This window comes from Mus musculus, chromosome 14 (genome assembly GCF_000001635.26).
Source record: "Mus musculus strain C57BL/6J chromosome 14, GRCm38.p6 C57BL/6J".
NCBI classification, from domain to species: domain Eukaryota; kingdom Metazoa; phylum Chordata; class Mammalia; order Rodentia; family Muridae; genus Mus; species Mus musculus.
The window spans coordinates 7,817,438-7,838,639 of NC_000080.6; the positions used below are offsets into that span (position 1 = coordinate 7,817,438).

Sequence of the window (21,202 nt, forward strand, 5' to 3'; positions counted from 1 at the left end):
TTCTTTCTTTCTTTTTTGTTTTGTTTTGTTTTGTTTTTGTTTTTTCGAGACAGGGTTTCTCTGTGTAGCCCTGGCTGTTCTGGAACTCACTCTGGAGACCAGATTGGCCTCGAACTCAGAAATCCGCCTGCCTCGGCCTCCCAAGTGCTGGGATTAAAGGCATGCGCCACCACGCCCAGCTCTGAGTTCCTTTTCATTTAGAAATCAACGTGTCTAATTTACGTGCAGACTCTGAGAAAAACACTTTCCTCTCACTGAACCTATAGATGGGTGGCATATTCCCTCTTGACGCAACCATTCCTTCTAGGCTAGTCCCCCGCCTCCTCGTGTGCCCTTATTCTAGGCCTTTCCCAAGTTACTTTCTCCTTGCTGGGCAGTACATCAGGTTGGGGATACTTAGGAAGCACCACCCCACCCTACCCTCCGGCGTAATGCAGGCTTTGGACCGTAGAGGGCGAGCGCAGCTAAGGAGTTCGCTTCTATAGGGTAGAAACGGGGCGGAGCCTCGGGGGCGGGGCGGCGTAGCGCGCAGGCGCCAGGCCAGGCTACTTCGCGCCCGGGGACGGACGAAGGCAGTCCTGATCCTGTTGCGGCTAGTATAGCAGCGCTTTCTAACCCTCTCCCCACTTGCCTCAGTTCCCCTTCCCCGGGCCCTTGGGGCTTTTCATCTCAGTCCCTGCAGCTCGTTGTTTCCGCGTACTCTCTGCCTCCAGGATGCCGGTGACGGAGAAAGACCTGGCGGAGGACGCGCCGTGGAAGAAGATTCAGCAGAACACGTTCACGCGCTGGTGCAACGAGCACCTCAAGTGTGTGAATAAACGCATCGGGAACCTGCAGACCGACCTGAGCGACGGGCTACGGCTCATCGCGCTGCTCGAGGTGCTCAGCCAGAAGCGCATGCACCACAAGTACCATCAGCGGCCCACCTTCAGACAGATGAAGCTGGAGAATGTGTCTGTGGCTCTGGAGTTCCTAGACCACGAAAGCATTAAGCTCGTGTCCATTGGTGAGTGTTGTGGCCAGGCCCTAAATTTGCAGTAATCGGGGGGTATCCGGCAGCGCGCCCCACTGCGCATCGCTTCCCGGGTGTGAGGGAGGGGGAGATGGTCCTGGGATGAGGACCTAGGAACATAGGCCTTTCCGCGGTGCCATCTGTGGGCTGGGACCTGGCGTGATTGCTCGACACGGTGCTCCTGGCGGTGCCGCTGCAGTGTTGGGGTGGGTTAAGCACTCAGACCTTCCAGTCACACCTGGAATTTAATTTGCGGGAACTCCTGGGATTGCTGGGGAAATCGTCTGCTGACCCTAATGACAACGCCGTGGACTCAAGTACCAAATCCCTACTTTACGCTAGCCAGGTGCGCCTAGAGCTGAGTGACCCGCCCGGCTGAAAGGGCGTTGGCTTCGAGTCTGGGCGTGGAGACCTAGGACGCGACCGCGACCGCTCTCTTGCTTAGGATCTCACCACCTAGGTGGAGACGAGGACCTGAGACCCTCCCCTTCTTAGACCGGAATGGGTGTGGGCTCTGAGGTTGGAAGGGGCGTCACAGGGGAATGTCCTCACTTCCTAGCTCTGGCTCAGCGCTGGCCGGTTCCTTCAGGTTGAGATAATTTAGTGGTTGATAATAATTAATGTGTGTAGAAAAGGGCTTGACTGGCGCTGGCTGTGTGGCTCTCTGAGTTATTGACGTCCGGTGGCCTGAGATGTTCTTAGGCCCATTTTACAGAAGAGGGGACGTTTACCGGGCTAATTGACGTTCCCAGGGCCACCTCCAATGTGGTCCAACTTAGAAGTAAAGCAGTCCCCACCCCCTTTTCCTGGGTCTTCCTGAGAGAGTTTGAGTCCTGCTTTTTTCCTCCCGCCTTGGGTGAGAGAATTAAGACCTCGAGTACTTTAGGCTTCTAAAGAGAAAACAGGGCTCTTGAGAATGTGTTTTGTGATGGACAAGGGAGGTGTGTATTATGCCCGGGCTCACTTGTTTGCCCCCGTAGGCATTCGTGTGTGCACATATAGCATCTATTTATGAAAGTTTTTTTTTTCCGTACACAGTGGGTGTGCAAAGTATTATGTAGAGGATGTGTGCACTTCGTGAAAGGGATTCTTAGGGCTGAGGTTTCTTCCTGAGGAAGCAAGGCCATTCTAGTGACTCCAGTGACAGAAAGGAAGGAAGGTGGGTGTGGCTTCTGGGACTTTCTCTAGTGGAAAGGGGTTCCCTCTGGACTGAGCCTCCTCCTGGCCTCGCCCTGGACTTTCCCCACACCTGTGCTGGCAGGTAGATGCGCTTGCTACTTCCTGGGGCCAGGCCGCTAGCTACCAGCCTGCCTCCCAGCAAGCTCTCCCTCCCAGGGGTGGGTTCTCAGTGGAGGAAGCTGCCAGGGGTGCATCACATGGGGGGTGGGCATCTCTTTTATTGAGGAGGGAGGACCTCAGAATTCTACAGGAACTCTACTTTCCTATGAAGAGTGATTTTCAAAGCCTGCCTGGCTGAGCTGGACTTGCCTTCATCCATTGTTTTAAATGCTATATGTATTTCATTAACTCAACAAAGAAAATTAAATTAAACCAGGAGTTAAACCTGACAGAACTGCTTTTAGAAGAAGAAGAAGGAGAAGGAGGAGGAAGAGGAGGAGGAGGAGGAGGAGGAGGAGGAAGAGGAAGAGGAGGAGGAGAAGGAGAAGGAGAAAAGAAAGAAAAGAAATCACAGCCCCAGAAAATCAAGGACTTCCTAATTGACTAGCTGTTTACTCGTGGGCTGCTGCTCCCAGCCATGCTCCTCCAAGCTTGTGGGTCTCATTCTGGCCTTGCCTGGTGGTCCCTCACAGTTTTCTAATTGGTCCTCATGATTTCCACTCGAACCTGCTGAGGCCTGAGCCCCCCATTGCCTAACATCTCACAGTTATCTTCCATTCATCTGTTACCCATGGCCAGCTGTGTCAGTAGTCCTTCACAAGTTGTACTGTTTGATTTGTCTCTTTAAAATACTTCTTGGATCATATTCCCCAGAGTAGTATTCCTAGGTTAGAGGGTGTGACCACATACAACTCCTCCCTAGCCTCCCTATTGCTTTCCAGAAAGATCTCTCAGCAAACAGGTTTTCCAGCCTCTGGAGACCTATCCATCTTGCCAGGGGCCCAGACTGCTGCAGGAAGAAATGGAGCCTAGGCCTAGGGATAGATGTCATAGGTAATGACCAGCCCAAAAAAAATGTCATCTGGCTTGGACCTTGGTTCGCGTGTGTTGTCTTGTGCTTGCCATGACAGTTTTTACTAGGGCCACCCACTGTATGTTCTGTTGACTGTTCCCATTGAATAGCCAGGATAATCAATCAATTGATATCAATTAATGTCCTTCTGATAATGATCTTCTCTAACAGTCCCCTAGAGGGTCAGGCAGGGGTTGAGTTCTGTCCTAGGCTGCCACATGTTACTTAGAAAGCAGTTGCTGTTGTTAATGATGCTGTTGTTAGTATTAGTGTTTCCTACTTAAAAAGACAGGAAACAGAAATGAACCAAATTCTAGAGGCAACAGGGCTAGGAAGCCCACGGAGCCCAGAATGCATGATTGCCAAGCTATTGAATTTGAACTTCGAGTGGATTTCTTTCTAGTGTCAGAGAGCCAATACAGCCTCCCTTCCTCTTCCCTGCATAGAAGGGTTGGTAGAGCTTACTTACACTTTGCAGTTCCAGGGTGTTGAAGCTGGATATCCACAGTCTGAACCTTAGCCTCAGACGCAGTAGGTAGGGATCATGGGGGTCTTTGATGAGAGAGAGGCAAGATTAATCCTCTGAGCTGTGATGACATCTCCTGGAATTAAATGTTGTAACTGTCAGGAGGTGTTTTGTCTTGCGGTTGGTTGACTGTTGAGGAATAGCTGCTGTCTCCATTGGTGGCGTTTTATTGAGCATTCTTGTTCTCCGGGGGCTCATGTTTACTCCATAACGGGGGATGCTTATTGGATGAATTCAGAGCATCGCTGTACACCGTGGCTAACGCCCAACAGTTTACACTGTGAGAACCTTTAGAATCATGTCCGTAAACCCAGCTGTGAGACATGAGATGGTCAGCAGCTGCCAGAGGCCAGTGACATATCTGCCAATAACTTCTGAAAGACAGCCATGGCTATTTGTTTGCTCACATTTGTGGTTTATCAGAAGTTGGTCCCACCCTAGGCGCTATCCCAACATTGAGAGTTTTGTTTAGTTTCCTATGTCTTGAGCAGTTCGCAGAGAGGCTCAGCCTGCCTGGTTACAGGGTTTTTGTCAGGAGTTGGCAGTATTATTTACTTGTTTTCTCCACAAATCTTTCTGACTTTTGGGCAGCCCAGCTTACTTTGGAAAGAAAAGAAGTCTCCAGGCCCAAGAATGACAATTGAGGCTGCTAGAAATTTGGGTAATCTATTATGGTTTGGTCCTCTGAAAAAGGATTTTCTTCTTCCCCGTTTACAAGATGCAGCTGACGCTGATGCACAGGGTCAACCTAGGCACTGTTAGTGTGAGTTCCTAAGCCTTTGGGTCCCTGGCTGGGTCACCATGCCACTAGCATCTCCTTCTTTTTGTCTCCTCATCACTAATCTGATGCAGTTCCCATTTGTGATTCCTTATGAACGAGCAAGCAAAAGCCACTGTGTTCTTTTGGACCATGAAATCTAAGAGCCACAGAGAGTACTTATGTAGCAAAATCTCAATTTGTTAGAATTGACAAATTCAGGGCCATTTGCAACAAGACAGAAGCACATTACTGTGAGGTATATTAAGGGCAAAGGGGGTCGGTCAATTCTCTCTTGCCACAAAGTAACTATTAAAAATTTTCTACACCTCTATTGTCTAATTGCTGAAAGAGAAATAATAAATAACACCTTAGAAAAGTTGTTGCAAGGATAATTTTACATATCTTTTGCTTGCAATAAAAGTTAATATTCCTAAAAGTGGCTGAAACAGGGACTGGAGAGTTGGCTTAGTAGCTAAGAACTCTTGCTGTTCTTGCAGAGGATCCGAGTTCAATTCTCAGCACACATACGATGTCTCACAACTATCTGTAAATCCAGTCCCAGGGAATAGTGTGCCTCTTTTGAACTCCATAGGCACTAGGCACACACACATGTATGCAAGCAAAGCACTCAAACAATCAACAAACAAAACAAAACTATTGTTTGAAGTGGCTGGAGTAGTGCAGGGTACATAGCGAGTGCTCTGTGAGTGCTTGTTAACTAGACAGGCTACTATGAGATTATCTCGGGTTGGGCTGGAAGGGTGTGCGCATTGGACTGAAGCTGCAAGCCGCGCTCTCGGAGGCCAGTTCAGCTGGCTAATGTTGATCCTACTTGCTAAAATAGAGTGTGGAGCTGCTTAGAGGATGTCTACTCTTGGAAGGGGGTGACCCTGCTGTGCTCTGGCTGCCCCCAGGATCCATTCACACCAGCTTTGTTTCTGAGCTGGACAGGAGCTCCAGGCGCCTGTCATTCCAACCTCCCACCCCGTTCAGGAATCTCTGGGCCAAATCACTTCCAGATGGTGGCTGCTGGGCCTCTGCTAAGCTTTAACAATGGTGGAGCCAGCATGCCAGTGAGTGGCTGCCTTCATTCTTGGAGGGTCTGTGGGAAGAAGGACTTTTATATGGAGCCAAGTATGTCTTTAGGCACTCCCTGACCCACGGGTCCAGGTTCTGCCCTGTGAGCAGGCAACACAAAGTGGGCTGCTGACGGTGTTCAAACCCAAAGCTTTTTGACCATGGCAAGGGATTCTAGACATCTTACTTTTTATATACATAGAATCAGCAGGTTCTAGGCCTGTTGACCAGGCATGGACTCAAGAGCTAGACTGCTTGGATTGTAATGCTCTCACTCTGCTCCATAACAGCTCTAGTGTGTTGCTTTAATTTTTCTAAACCGTGGCTTTTCTATCTGTAAAATGAAGGAAAGTAATAAGTAGTCCCTATAGAGTAGTGGCAGGGAGTGGAAATCCGACCAGCCTGGATCTAGAGCTCAATTGGAAGAATTCTTGCCTAGGATATGCAGAGCCCAGAATTTGAACCCCAGAACTGAGTGAACCTGTCATGGTGGCACTCACCTGTAATTCCAGGACTTGGTAAAGTAGAGGCAAGATGGTCAAAAGTTTGAGATCATCTTCAACTACATGGCAGATCTAAACTTACTCTGGGCTACATGAGACCCTGCCATTCACACACACACACACACACACACAGATGTTAATATGTTCATTGTTAAATTTTTTTGTTTGTTAAGAGTCTCGGGCTGGTGAGATGGCTCAGTGGGTAAGAGCACCTGACTGCTCTTCCGAAGGTCCAGAGTTCAAATCCCAGCAACCACATGGTGGCTCACAACCATCCGTAACAAGATCTGACTCCCTCTTCTGGTGTGTCTGAAGACAGATACAGTGTACTTACATATAATAATAAATAAAAAATCTTTAAAAAAAAAAAAAAGAGTCTCATGTAGCCTAGGCTAGCCTTGGAATTGCAGATAATGTCGCCTCTTCTTTCCAATTTGAAATCTATACAGAGCCTTTTGTATGCCAGACAACCTCTCTACTAACATGTTATACCCTTAGTGTCTTGGCTTTTCTCTCTTACTTCGTCTATTTTATTATCTTATGTTTAACTTTACTCTTTTTTTATTCTAAGAAGCTGGATCTGAATTATAACCCCGCCTTAAGCCTGATGGAATGAGCCATTTCAACCTAAATGGGTACCATTCCTACTTTAATAATGATTACAGTTGCCGTGCATGATATTCTACTAGAAATCAGCTCTTATATCATTCATGTAACTAGTTACTGAGTGTGCCAATGAGCAGAGTAGACTCGGCTTCATCATATAATGAGCAATGGCATTTCTTCAGAGGCCTTGCGGTGGGACTCATGCTTTACACGGGACACTGAGTCCATGACCTAGGGAGAGCATTTCCTGGGAAAGATGATTAACACACCAGGTGGTTCTCTGTAGGCTATGGTGCCGAAATGGCAAGTGAGGGTGGGTATTGGAGGTAAAGACGGGGGTGCTGGTTATTTTAGTTGTGTTGCTTGGCGTGACAATTGGAGCTGGGAAAACCCGAGCTCTATATAAGACTCCACATCTTCAGTATGTTTTGTTAGATTGTTATTGAGACAACAGCTCAGGCTGGCTTTGGCCTTCAAATCACTGAAATTGTAGACACTACCTGCTAGCGTTTGCCTTTAGTGCTTTTCTTTGATAAATGATAATTGTTATATCACTTCTACAGACTGTTATAAAGTAATTGGATAAGACTTTTGCTTTGCCTGTATTCAGTGGCAAAGGTCACCCCAGAACCGCTGCTGCCACTCACCCTCCTCCTGCCGGTCCCCATGCTCTAGAACGTCCTTGGCCAGATTCTTCTGTACCGTAAGCAGGAACATAGTTTGGCCCTTGACCCTGGTGACGAAGCTGCACTGTACTCGCAGTGGCTGACCGATTCTCCTCCCCCACCCCCAGAACCTGATTTTTCTGAGTAGTTCAGGTAGAAACCTTGGCAGGGACAGTGGTGTGGTTCTGTTTATTTTTCTGTTCTTGGAACCAGCTCTGCCTCCTTCCTGCTTCTGCTGTGCTCAATGTTGAGCTGTGCCCCCACGGCCTCTCCTATAACACCAAGTGTTTTCATGCCTTCTGTCTGCTAGGCATTGCTCTGTGCAATTCTTATCTCTTCTGCCTTATTGCAAACCCTCTAATGCTTTATTATTTTTGAGATAGGCTCTCACTTTACAGTGCAGATTGTTCTCAAACTTGTGACCCTCCTGTTTCCACCTTCTGAGTGTTGTATCTTTGCATTTTATGGATGAGAAAGCTCAGGCTGAAACCCACCTCCCTTTATAAGTCAGGTGTGGTGCAGACTGCAATTTATGTCTCACCAGAAGTCACTTGTCCCCCAGGGTGGCTATGAATGTGACCCATGCAAAACTGTAAACTGACTTAAGACATTATGTATGAATTGTGTTCCTTTCTTCTTTTTATTGGGGCGGGGGCCGTAATTCAAGTGTGCGGTCTTGTCCTATGAACTTTGTGGATGACTCCTGTCGCAGGGTCAAGAGCTTACTTAGCCTGATCTGTGAGAGTCAAGTGTTTTCATGTCAGACTGTGCACGGCCAGGTAAATGGGTCTATTGTAGAAAGGGGTTATGGGAGAGACTTTCTCCTTGATTGGTTGGTGGTGGTGTTTGCTTTATTTCTTGTTTTGTTTTGCTTCAGCCTTTACTGGTTTGTGCTTGATTAATGCAACACTAACGTTTTCTGCTACAAGCTGAGCTTCATGACCCCGCTTCAGCTGCTCAGGAGGCTGAGCATCACAGATTCAAGGCCAGCTTGTACAGCTTAGTGGGATCCTGTCTCAGCATGAAGTGGAAAAAGAATAGGTTTGTGGGGTGTGGACGAGGATAGCGATCAGTGCTAGAATACGTGAGACCTAGGTTCAATCCCTAGTTACGGGAGGTAGGGAGAGAATGACATTTCCTGACCCACCTTTGTGCACATTTGCCTTACCGGCCACCACACCAGGGAGCAGTGATTGCGTGTGCAGCGTGCTTTCCACAGTGTCTTTAGATATTTCTGTGAATCCTTTGCCTTTGGTTTGCAGTGGGGAACAGCAAAAACTTGTTTGCTTTGAGGCAGCTGTTTGGGGCTTTGTGTTGTGAGGCCTAGAAGCCAGAGGTGGGGAAGGAGGTTTCCCAGGAATCTCTTATGGCTCCTGTCCTGCCATAAAGCAAGTGTGGACCGAGGTGGGGGATGTGTCGAGCTGGCTGTGTCAGCAGAGCACTGGTGGACATTGGCCCAGCTGTGCTATGTTGGAAATGACCTCGCCTACATCCCTTTTTTTCTGCTACCTTTAAACATTAACCAGGGGAAGGTGTTTTCTGGGGGGTGCAGTGTTCCTCTCCGCACAGGTCTGGCAGTGGTCTTTTCTTTGTGTGGCTCTGGCCTGCCGTTCCACCAAGTGGCTTTCTGTTCATTGTTCAGCTGGCCTCAGGCAGGCCACCAGCAGGAAGGAAGCTGTGTGCTTGAAGCTCAGCTTGTGTTGCCCGTGGCCTTCTCCACCCCCAGAGAAGCTGGTCTGAAGGCCCATTCAGGGCTCAGCCTTCTGAGTAGTTCAGGGCTGGCTTGTTGAAAGGTCTGGGTTTTTACACCGCACTCCTGTTCTCTGTCTCTGAAGGCCCTTTATGCTGGCATGAATTCCCTTTCTCATGGAGATTGGAAGCTCTTTTGACTAAATGGGCCGGTCACCTTACTGGGTATTTTCATAAGGATTTCGCCATGCCAGCCAACTTTTCTGGAATTTCCTCTCTGATAGAAAGGCAACCAATGAGGTTGGAATTATTTGGAACTTTGCTTGGAATGTTGGCACCCTCACTATATAGGGAAACGGGTGGGGATTTGTGGCAAGGAGTATGTAAATTTGCTGTGACACATAAATTGAGATTTTTAAGATGGAAAAAAAAAAAAAAAAACCCTCAAGCAGTTGGCTTTCCTTCCACAAAGAAGAAATGGTGTTTGTTTCCACCTTGTGCTGAGTGTGACTGGGACAGTCAGGCCTCCCTTGCAAGTGGAGGTAGGAAAGGTTCTGAGTGGCTAAAATCATGTTCCTCTCTGCCCGCCCTCTGCAAGCCATCCCCAACAGTTTGGTTTTTGTCATGTTGGTACCACAGTTCTTGTGTGAATCATTCCGAGTTCTTTGCATGTTCCTGGAGGGACTTAACAGGCTCAAAGGAATCAAGAATGATTCGGCATCCCACAGCCTGTCAAGCATTTTTGGAGAATAAATGGAAGAGTTACTATTGGTAATAAGGCAGCAAGAAATGGGGTCAGACATTTTTTGAGACAGGGTATCCCAGGCTGGCCTTATACTTGGTGTGTAACTAAAGATGACCTTGACCTTATGATGTACCACACACCTTGTTTCTATGCAGGTCTCTGTGACTTGGTAGTTCCCTGGCTTAGAAGGGAAAACTCCTTCAGAAAGAGGCAGAGCACAGTGGAAAGATCAGGGATGCTTCAGGTCATCTGGAAGCAGGACCCAGAAGTGTCAGGAATACAGAAGCTAGGTAGATCCAGGCTTAGAAGCATGCGTGGGTGGCTTGTCATGGTCCTCCTAGCAGCTGAAGGGGGGTAACTGACACCTGGGGATGGGATGACTCTGGGGCAGGGGGATTGTTACTGGAAGGGCCTAGCATTCTACTTCCGGCAATGCCTCTCTTACTACAATCCTCTGTGTGCGTCTTTATGTGTTTTCTCCGATATTCCAGGGTTGTTACTTCAGTAGATAGAGAGTCCGTTCCCTGTCCTTAGGACCCGTATCCCTCTCTAACATCTGACTTGGTCTCTTCTGCTGTTGTAATTGTTCCAGGGATATATCTTACCTCTGAGCTTAGCACTTAAGAAATAACTTGCCGAATAAATAAACAGTCTCTAGCACAATGGGTTGAGTAATAAGCCCAGTGCTTTGATTTGCTTGTAATATGTTTGTTTGTTTGTTTGTTTGTTTGTTTGTTGCATCTTGTTGCTAAAGCGGGAACAATTGTATAGTGTGACCTGTGGGTGTCCCAGACAAACTCCCAACTTTTGGATCTGTGATGTTGAACTTGATTCAGTCCTTCATACTCATCCTCTCGTCACTGACAGTTGACGGTCACCTGTTAGAAAGCAAGGTTTCTCAAGTGAAGCTCAGACAATGAACTTAATAGTGAGCCACTGAGGCTCAGAGCCCAGTAGTCATAGCAACCGCTTCATAAGAAGTAGAGTGTGTATATTGAGTATCTGCAAAGAACCAGGCCTTGTTATAAAGACTTTCCAACAATAGCTAAAGGAAGCCCCATGGCAACTTTTTTTGTTTTGTTTTTGTTTTTTGAGACATGGTTTCTCTGTGTAGCCCTGGCTGTCCTGGAACACACTTTGTAGACCAGGCTGGCCTCAAACTCAGAAATCTGCCTGCCTCTGCCTCCCAAGTGCTGGGATTAAAGGCATGTGCCACCACTGCCCAGCATTCATGGCAACTTTGAAAGACAATTATTGTTAAAATGTCCTTATAGAGGTAAGGAAACTGAGGCACACCCAGCTGGCTAGTAGGGGTGTGTTGCATGTTTGTCTATGTGTAGACATCAGATCGCCTGAAACTGGAGTTACAGACAGTTGTGAGCTACCACGGGGGTGCTGGGAATTGAACCTGGGTCTTCTGGAAAAGCAGTCAGTATTCTTAACTATTGAACCGTCTCTTTAGCCTCAAGCATGTTTTTGAAAGAAAGGTAATTTTTGTAGGCTGGTGAGGTGGCTTAGGGGGTTAAAATGCTTGGGGTTCAGTTCCTGGGACCCACATGTTAGAAGGATCAAGAACTCCTGTAAATTGTCCTCTGTCTTCTCCCACATATCCAACATGATGCATGTACATACACACATGTGCACGCACACACACACACACACACACACACACACACACACACACACACACACACAAATGGTTACATACAGGGGCTGGTGAGATGGCTCAGTGGGTAAGAGCACCCGACTGCTCTTCCGAAGGTCTGAAGTTCAAATCCCAGCAACCACATGGTGGCTCACAACCATCTGTAACAAGATCTGACGCCCTCTTCTGGAGTGTCTGAAGACAGCTACAGTGTACTTACATATAATAAATAAATAAATCTTTAAAAATAAAATAAAATAAAATAAAATGGTTACATACATAAATATAATTTTTAAATTTACATTTGTAATTATTTATTTTGAAAAAAAAAATTAAGTACAGAGAAAAGCATGGCTCTTCCCTGTGAAGAACTTGGGTGAATTATTTTGCTTCCTTTCAGGGAGTTTGGCATACAGTCTCTTTTTGCTTGTAAGTGAGGAGAGAGAGGTGCTTTTTCTCAGGAATGAGACTGTGGACTGGAACGCTCTTGTGCACTCATTGCTCACACTGGTGTTTGTAACCAGATTCACCTTTGAGCTTTAACTGTGCTTGGACCAGCGTTAACATTGAATGGCTTACTTGCCCCTCATTATGGTTTGGAAGTCTCTTGGTTCAGGAATATGTTTTGGTCAACCATGGAGCAGGGGTGTTCCAGCTACTTCCTGTGTTTTAAAAGCTTTAAGGACCAACTTTTATTGGGACTGCCAGGGTCTGTTAATAACAGTTATTATGTTTGGTAACTGTTGCAATTTTTGTCTCATGTTTAGCTGCCCAGTAGAGATATTCAGTTTAGTTTTTAGTTACTCGGCTACACCCACAGTTTAAACTGTGTTTCAGAAGTCCCCTGGCAGGACAGAGTTGGACAGCCTAGTTGGTTTCCCTTGCCCTCTTAGGGACTTGTAGAGATTGTCCCATACTGGCCGGAAGGCTTCATGCTCTTATGGAGGAACTTTTCCCCGTCGCACACCAGACCCACAGAATATCCCATTTCTATTTCCAGTGAGGCAAAGGAGATGGAATGATAGCTACTTCTGACATAGTCACGTTCCAAGTGCTTAAGACAATAGGGTCAGAATGACCCTGCCACTTCCTTGGGAGTCTTGGGGCAGGGTTTCTGGAGTGTTCTGATTGGAAGTACTTTGTTTGCCCTGTCACAGCACTCTGAAATAGCACTCCAGTCCTGGAGGACCATAAATGTCACATAAATCACACCCATCCCCCATCTTCTCGTACCCTTCCTTCATTGGTGAGGGTCACCTCGGGCTAGAGGAAGAAGGAATCTCATTATCAAGGAAGGTTTACCCTGGCTAGGAATTGGTCAAATCTGGGAGACTGAGACTGTTATCAAGAGAAGAGGTCACCTGGGTTTTTGATTATCTGTTGGTTAGCTACCATTTGCCTTAGTGGCATTTTCTGGCCTTCTGGGCAATCTTGCCTTAAAGATAGAAAGAATGATGGCACTTTTACTTGTTGTTGTTTTGTTCTTTGTTTGTTTGTTTTTGTTTTTTGGAGACAGATCTAACTATGTAGCTCTGGCTGTCCTGTAGACCACGCTGCCCTTGAACTCAGAGATCTGCCTGCCTCTGCCTTCCAAGTTCTGAGATTAAAAGCTAATGCCTTTTTAAAAAATAAAAAATAAAAAAGACAGCATCTCACACTGTAGCCTAGGCAGGTCCAAAACTTGGGGCAAGCCTCCTAAGGCATAGATAAAAGGCAGAAGCCACCACTCCTGGCAATGCCAAGTACTCTTGACAGATTCTTCTACTTTTCTTATCAGTTTGTATTTTAGTTGCTTTCTCATTGATGAGACACCATGACCAAGGTAATTTATAGAAGGTTGGAGTCTGGTGAGGAGCATGGCAGCAGGCAAGCAGGCATGGTGCTGGGACAGTAGAGGAAAGTTAATATCTTATCTGTATGTAGGAGGTCAAGAGAGCTGCGAATGGTATAGCTTTTAAAAGCTCAAAGCCCATCCCAGGCCACACCTCCTAATCCTTCCCAAACACTTCTACTAAGTGGGGACCAAGCATTCAGATATACGAGGTTTTGGTGGGCATTTTCATCCAAACCACCACAGTTTGGACAATCATTTTCCTTTTTTAATTTTTTTTCCCTACTGGCTCCTTTGCTCTTCACCTTTTCTTTCATTAATCCATTCTTTTTGTCTCTTACAATATCCCCCCCCCATTTTTTTTCAAATTTAAAGCATGTGTGTGTGTACGTGTGTGAGAGTGTGTACCTGTGCACATGTGTATATGTGTATGTGAGTCACACCCCATGTGTAAAGGTCAGAGGATAGTTCTGGGGGGGTAGTTCTGTTTTTTTCCACCGTGTATGTTGTAGAGATGGAATCTGAGTCATCTTCAGGCTTGGCAGTGGGCATCTTTACTTGCTCGGGCATCTTGCCAACCTTCTTTGTTTTTTGTTTGTTTGTTTGTTGTTTTGTTTTTTAAAGGATGTATTTGTTGTTATTGCATGTGCGAGTGAGTACTTGATTGGCCAGGGCAGGCATGCATTGTCACATCACATCACTTCAGGAGATGCTGGAGGACAACTTGTGGGAATTGGTTCTCTCCTACAGTTTGGTCTTAGAGATTGAATTTGGGTTGCCAGGTTTGCAGGGCAAACACCTTTGTCTGCTAAGCTATCTCACAACCTTCTTTTAAAGGTTTTATTTATTTCTTTTGATGCTGTGTGTATGTGCTTATGTGGGGGGGGGCAGGTAGGACGGCTTTTTATATGAGTGCTGGGGATTGAACTCTGACCTCCATATTTTAGAGGCAAGCACTTTTCTTGACTGGGCCATTTCCCCCTCTCTTTTCTTGCATGTTTGCTTTTGCCTTGTCTGTATAAGAGATGGCCTTTGAAAGAATTGTAATATGCTGATCACCTTTTTGTTGGCTCTGACTGGCCACAGGAAGATGTTTCTCTCCTGCTCTCCAGACAGGCAAGGTGATCTGTAATCCCAGGTGCTTCTCAGGTTTAGAGGCTCATTTGAGCATGAGTGTTTGAAACCAGCCTGGGCAACATAGACTCTACCAGAAGGGGGAGGGGAGGGAGGTAACATTTGAGAGTCTGAGGCAGGTGAATTCAAAGCCAGTCTGGGCTCCAAAGGAAGTGAGGGACAACCCTCCCCCCACAACATTCTCCCTCATGTAGTTGTGGGGTAGAAAAAGACACTCTGGTGTGTCTAGCTCCTAGCAAGCACCCAGGAAATGATAGCTGATTCTGTCCATAGCACTGGTTCCACTTTATCTTGCAAAAACAAGTGCATTCTGCTAATGTCCTGGGTGCAGCTCCTGCTGTCTTGTCAGGATTTAGTGGAAATTAGGAGCAGTAGGGAGCTAGAAAGACAAGAAGGTCTTTCCAGTATCAATCTCTGCAACCACAAGGCCATGCTGACTGCCTTGCATGCTTTCATGTGGATCAAAGTAGCAAAGTGAGCCATCTGTTTCCACCCAGCACCCGGATAGAAGACTAGCAGTCCAGGACTTGGCCCTGGGTATCAATTTCTCTCACTTTAATCCAGGCTCTTATGTCTGGGACATTGTAGGGCAGCCTGTGCCACCTGGCACCAGCACTTTCACTGTCCTAGGTATGCCCTTAACCCTAGCACAGTCCAACCTTGTGCTATGAAGCTTATGGTAGTACTTTAACAGTAATGCTCGGGAACTACCCTGAAGATCCCTGAAGGTTGCTGGATCGGGATGGGCGTAGGAGGCTGCCATAGTGAATTCTGTGGATTCTAATGTAGGAGTGGATCTGGGAAGTGACTGCAGTGTCCTCAGTTCTCCCCGCTACCAGGCTGAAGGGATGTGTTTGCGTCTTGCTTCCTCCATTTGCCTGCTGATTCCATGGGTAGGTTAGACTCCTGACTGATAGGACAACATAATAATCATCATTTTCTTTTCTGTGCCCAGGGAACATCCAGCCCTTTTCCCAAAGGTAGAGTTGGTAAAGGTTCTTGAGTGAGGAAGGCAGATCTGTTTAAGCACAGGAAGGAATGAGTCAGTCAACGGGGCACAATGGCTTTTGTTTCTCCAGCTCGGGCAGGTCAATGTATCAATAGCATCAGCAGCTGTTTAGCCAAGGCTCAGGCTAGCTATTCTTTCTTTTCTTTGGTTTTGTTGTTGTTGTTGTTGTTTTTGTTTGTTTGTTTGTTTTTGGCAGGGGTGGGGTGGGTTTGGTTGTTTTGTTTTGTTTTGTTTTGTTTTGTTTTGTTTTGTTTTCCGAGACAGGTTTCTCTGTGTAGCCCTGGCTGTCCTGGAACTCACTTTGTAGACCAGGCTGGCCTCGAACTCAGAAGTCCGCCTGCCTCTGCCTTCCAAGTGCTGGGATTAAAGACGTGGGCCACCACTGCCTGGCTCCATGCTAGCTATTCCTATTCCCAGGTCTATCGCTAAATTCATTAGGACCCCCTTCTCTGACCTTACTTTTGTGTCTGTAAAAAAACAAGAACGGAATGAGGCCAGCCTCTCCTGGACTCACTCTGGACAGTAAAGGAGCCACCTCCCCTCTCCTACTTTTACATTCTATGGCGGTGTCCATTTCATCCTCACTTAATTTTATTTCCGCCTGCAGTTGACTCACTTTTACAACAGATGTAATTGAAAAGGAGACTTTGTGTCACTATCATAATGGAAAAGCAACATCACTGAGTAAATGGAAGGTAACCATAAATAAACCCAAAACAGTGTTATAAAGTAGCAGCCAGCTTGCCTCTGCTCAGCAGGAGGCCTCTCTGCTTGTAGTAAAAGGGGGAAATGAGCAGCTGAGCTTGTGGAAAGTAACCATGAGCGCACTAATGCTAAGCCCTTCTCCTGGCCTGCTCAGACCTGATGGAGGACTGGACCTGCGGGGAGAACCACATCTCTGATGCATCATGACTGGTAGCCACGCAGCTCTGATTACATTAGTAATTTACAGTGGTTTCCCCCTTTATCTGTGGTTGGAGACCATGGAGATAAACAATGAGTAAGTTTTAAGTTGTACCCCGAGCTGGAGGTGGTGTCTCACCCCTTTAATCCCAACACTTGGAAGGCAGAGGTAGGTGAATTGCTGAGGTCGAGGCCAGCCTGGTCTATAGAGAGAGTTTCAGGACAGCCAGGGCTACACAGAGAAACCCTGTCTCAAAAAACAAGCAAACAAAAACCAAAACAAACAACAAACAAAATTATACCCTATTCTGAGTATAGATTCTTACACCACCCACGTCATCCTTCCGGGACAGATCCATTCAATTGTCAGGAGGGTCTACGTCCCATTTATTTATTCTAAGTCTGCTTTGTAAAACATGATGTAGGTCCAAGAAGCAAACTGAAAGATTATTTGCTGCGATACTGTTTGTGTTAAGTTTTATTTGCATGTGTATGCAAAACCAATACATATATATATATGTTCATGGGAATGACCGCTAACAAATTGTGTGGTTGCCAGGCTGTATGTGTGCCGTAACTGGGGCATACAGTCCAGGTACACAGCTGGTTGTGGTAGTGCATTTGTTAAATCCCAGCCCTGGGGGTTGGGGTGGGGGGAGGATCTCTGAGAGTTTGAGGTCAGCCTGGTCTGTGTAGAGAGTTCTAGGCCAGCCAGGGCTACATAGTGAGATCCTGTCTCAATAACAAAAGTGGGAGGGGGTATGCAGAGGGTTTTGATTCTTCATGTATTTAATTCTTCTGTTGAATGGTAATTGTGTCATATTATAATTTCCCTGTTCGGTGTGTTTGTATAGACGATTTCCCTTATAAAAAGGCTGAGAATGTAGCTCAGTGGTAGAGTAGCCTGGCACGTACAAAGTCCTGGAAGAAAGAAAAGCATAACTGACTAGAAATGGTGGCACAAAGCTGTAGTTCTCGCTTATCAGGAGGTTTGGAGGAGTTTGATTCAACCTAACAAGACAAATATATGGATTGATAGAGCCCATTTCTCTATTTGACCATGGAAAAGAGAAACATGCCTTGCGTCTATTATTCTGTTTGGATGTCTTGCATACAAGTTTGAGCCCAGTTTGTAACAAAGAACATAGATCATCCTCAAGATGTTGGGATATGATAGTAAGACAAAAGCCATTCATGCTGAGTAGGAGTCCTCCCCACAGCTGTGTTGAAAGACCTGAGCTAATTACCTTAGGAGTATAAGGCCCTCCTGTTGCTAGTGAACATGATAAGCTTGGGGTTCCCAAAGACACAGAGCCCCAGAAGTTTGCCTCCAGGAACCTGCCGTCAATAGCCTTTTGTCTGAGAGAAGATGTTTTTCAGAGTATTCCAAGGTACTACTGAGATATTTGCATTCTCTAAAAGTAGGTAGAAGTCCAGAGTAGGGGATAATCTGACCAGGAATGAATGGCAGGGAGGGTCGCACTCTGACCTAAACTTTGCACTGGCCAAATTAATTCTGTTGGTCCTCAACAAGTAGAGTGTGTTCTGGTCTCTAAATTTAAAATTTTAAACAAACAAACAAAAAACATTTTTTTTATTACAACTCAGATATAGTAAAGGGTACTTTATCATACTTGCAGGCAGATACCCTTTCACCCTTAGATATACATTCCTTCACATAGAAGGGTACCACTACCAATATGAAGACAGAGCATACCTGTGGACCTATGCAACAGCCTTCAAAGTTCCTTTGAACTTTGACCTGGACTTTGATATCTCTCCATTTCAGGTTTCCAAGTGCTGGGATTACAGATGTGTGCCTTCATGCCCAGCTTGGTTTTTGTTTGGGTTTTAAAAATACTCTTCTTTTAAAGATGGTTGGTATAAGTGACAGTCATTTTAGTTACTTTTACAAAACTTTTAAGTTTTCATGTAAATAGTTCTTGTAACTAATAGGCAAAGGTCCCCATACTCCCACCACATGGGTTAACTAGTAGCATTGGTAGAGGCTTCTTAAAAAAGCAGAATAAAACCTTTCCAACCATCATTCCACAGCTAGCCCATAAGCTACACCTACTATGAGCCAAGTTGGTACCAAATAGTCACATCTCCCACTTATTCATCTCCGTGTTATAGGTAGGGGAACTGACACACCAAACGTGTGACTTGCCACACAGACAAAAAGCAATAGAGGCAGACTTTGGATAGAATGTGGTAGGATGCAGTCGCTCTAACAGTTTCAGGCCCTACTGCCCTACGTCATATGGCTTGAGGAAGAAGGTTGGCCCCCTGCTCCCAGCAGTCCCAGGAAAGTCTCAGGATTCAGTGGGATTTATCCAGTCTGTGTTCCCTGCCCTGGAGTACTGACTGGTCATGTAACTGTTGTATTTCCCCAATTAGAAATTAGGAACATTGAAGGTATGGGAAATGTCTGGTTTTTCCCAGCTAGGGCACTGTGACACTAGTTTGTCAGTTTTTCTTTAGAACACTCTTCATTTTATAAAAACATAGTATCACTGTGTGTTTCTTACCTAGTCACTTTTAGGTTAGCCTCTTGTCCACACCTGTGAAGAGAGATTATCTGGTCACATCACAGACATGAGCAGGGGACACACACTCACACGCGTGCACACATACTCACACGCGTGCACGCGCGCACACACACACACACACATACACGCACATACTTTACGTTTCTTTTTAAAAAGTAGGTTCAATTATTTTTAAAAGTTTCATATGTGTATTTGCTTGCCTGCATATATGACTGTGCATGTGCGTGTTAGTGCCAAGGAGGCCAGAAGAGAGGGTATTAGATCCTCTGGAACTGGAGTTCCAGATGGCTGTGAGCTGCCATGTATGCACTGGGGCGAACCCAGGTCCTTGGCAAGAGCAGCCTGTGGTCTTAACTGCTGAGCCATCTCTCCAGCTCTCAATGTACATTCCTTAAAAGATGTTACTTAGATATGGATAAGAAATAAAATTCAGTTTAACTGAAAGGGACATAACATCCACGCCTTCTGGAATACCAAGTAACTTCACAGACCTGCAGACGTACAGAATTGTATTCCATCTGAAGAGGCCACCAAATTTGGGTCCATGAAAAGCATCAAGCACCCCACCCCAACTTAAGAAGGAAGAATTCAAAGAACAAGTGAATGTTTGGGGATTGGGTTGGTGTCCAGAATTTGTTAAAGGAAACAAAAAGCAAAAACAGAACAATATAAGTGAGCAAACAAACAAACAAAATACAGCTCAAACCAGCAGCCTGGCATTTTGAATGTGTTTCCAGATTGGAAGAGTACTCAGATAAAGCTCGGAGCTTTGAACCTTTGAAGGCTTTGCATGACACCACAACTCACACACCCAGGCTAAAGGATGCCCACTTGTTGACTAGGCAGGAGGGCTGGCTGCATCCTCAGCCCTGGCAGTGTGGGCACGATTTTTATTAGGACCAAGTTTCCGTAGAGAGGCACATGAAATCTTCCCACTGCCACTGGTGAGCTCACCAGGGCTGGATCCACAAAGGCCGATTGTTTCGGACCCACTGCCTGTAAGCTTCTTAATTAATGGGCAGATTGACTTTTCTTACTGTTACAAAAAAAGATGAGGCACTAATATGCTAATTTTTTCTTTAATAATATATTTTATTGTGGGAGGGGCATGTGGGAGCAGGTGCAGGACATCCATGAGGAGGCTCCAGGAGAACTTGGGGTAGAGTCAGTCCTTTGTTTTTAATATTGGGTCCCAGGGATGAAAGTAAAGTCGTCAGGCTTGGTGCCAAATGCCGCTGCCCACCGAGCCAGCTCACTGGTCTACCCTACCCACCCAGCCAGCTCACTGGTCTGCCCTACCCACCGAGCCAGCTCACTGGTCTGCCCTACCCACCGAGCCAGCTCACTGGTCTGCCCTACCCACCGAGCCAGCTCACTGGTCTGTACCAAACTAAGATTGACTTTCTCAGCAGAATATGATTTTCCCCCTGTCCAGGGCTGGGGACTAAACCCAGGCCCTATGTATTCTGGGGAAGCTCTTATCACTTGCCTAAATGTCCAACCTTGAACAATTATTCTTAATGGATGGATGGGTTTTTAAGTTCTGTCTTTTCTTGCCTTTCATTATTTGCTTTGTGCTTTGCCCTTTGGAAAGGCCATGGTAACTCACAGTGGGACTCAGCACCTGGCATAGAGAAGTTTTTGTAGCTGGCTAACAGTGTGGTCCTTCAATACCAACTGACAGTGGAGTCAGCAACCATGCAGTCGCCGAGAGAAGAGAATCGTAAGTTTGAGGCTACATAATCAGACCTTGCCTCAAAAACAAGGATTATTTGTTTTTATCACTAAACAAGGATTATCAAAGTGGTTAAGTGGATGGTTATATATGGGGGTGGTTGGCTCTGGCTGGTTCTCAATTTTTGCTTTCCTTGATCAAGATATGATTGGTGAAAAAATAAATCATAGAACAGCCGTTTCATTCTCAATTTGTTTGCGACAGGGTATCTGGAGTTAGTCTTGATCTCACCCTGTCTGGAGGCGGACAGTGAACAGGATCCTGACCTTCTTGCTGTGCCCCCCTCCCTCCAAGTGCTAGGATCTCAGGCAAGCACCATAGCACACCCAATACAATGCCACTGGAACAGAGAAAAGAAAAAAGAAAAAACAAAACCTGTTTCTTTTGCTACTTGAGACTGAGCCCCAGGGCTCTCGTGCTCTAAGCAAGCTACCCCTGAGCTACATGCTCTGCCCAGTTTCATTTTTATTTTGAGTCAGGGGCTCAATAAATTGCCCAAACAACTTTTGAACTTGACAAGTTGCCTGGGCCTGAACTTGGTAAGGTCTTGAATTGGGAATCTTCCAGCCTCATCTTCTAAGTATGCAGGCGCCACAACACCTGGATCAGCAAATGCTAC

At 46.1% G+C, this 21,202-nt stretch overlaps 1 protein-coding gene across 3 annotated transcripts in view; it reads left to right on the forward strand.

Moving 5' to 3' along the window:
* Positions 1–483: 483 nt before the first annotated feature.
* The window catches only part of Flnb (filamin, beta), a 133,668-nt gene continuing 112,949 nt past the window's right edge, over positions 484–21,202 (forward strand). For 2 of the 3 annotated variants that reach the window (NM_001081427.1, NM_134080.1), the window contains exon 1: positions 520–1,006. In NM_001081427.1, coding sequence (NP_001074896.1) covers positions 715–1,006 — 292 coding nt within the window. In that variant the 5' untranslated portion in view covers positions 520–714. Of the gene's footprint in view, positions 1,007–21,202 lie in introns of all 3 variants that reach the window. The other variant, XM_006518050.2, reaches the window with a different exon arrangement.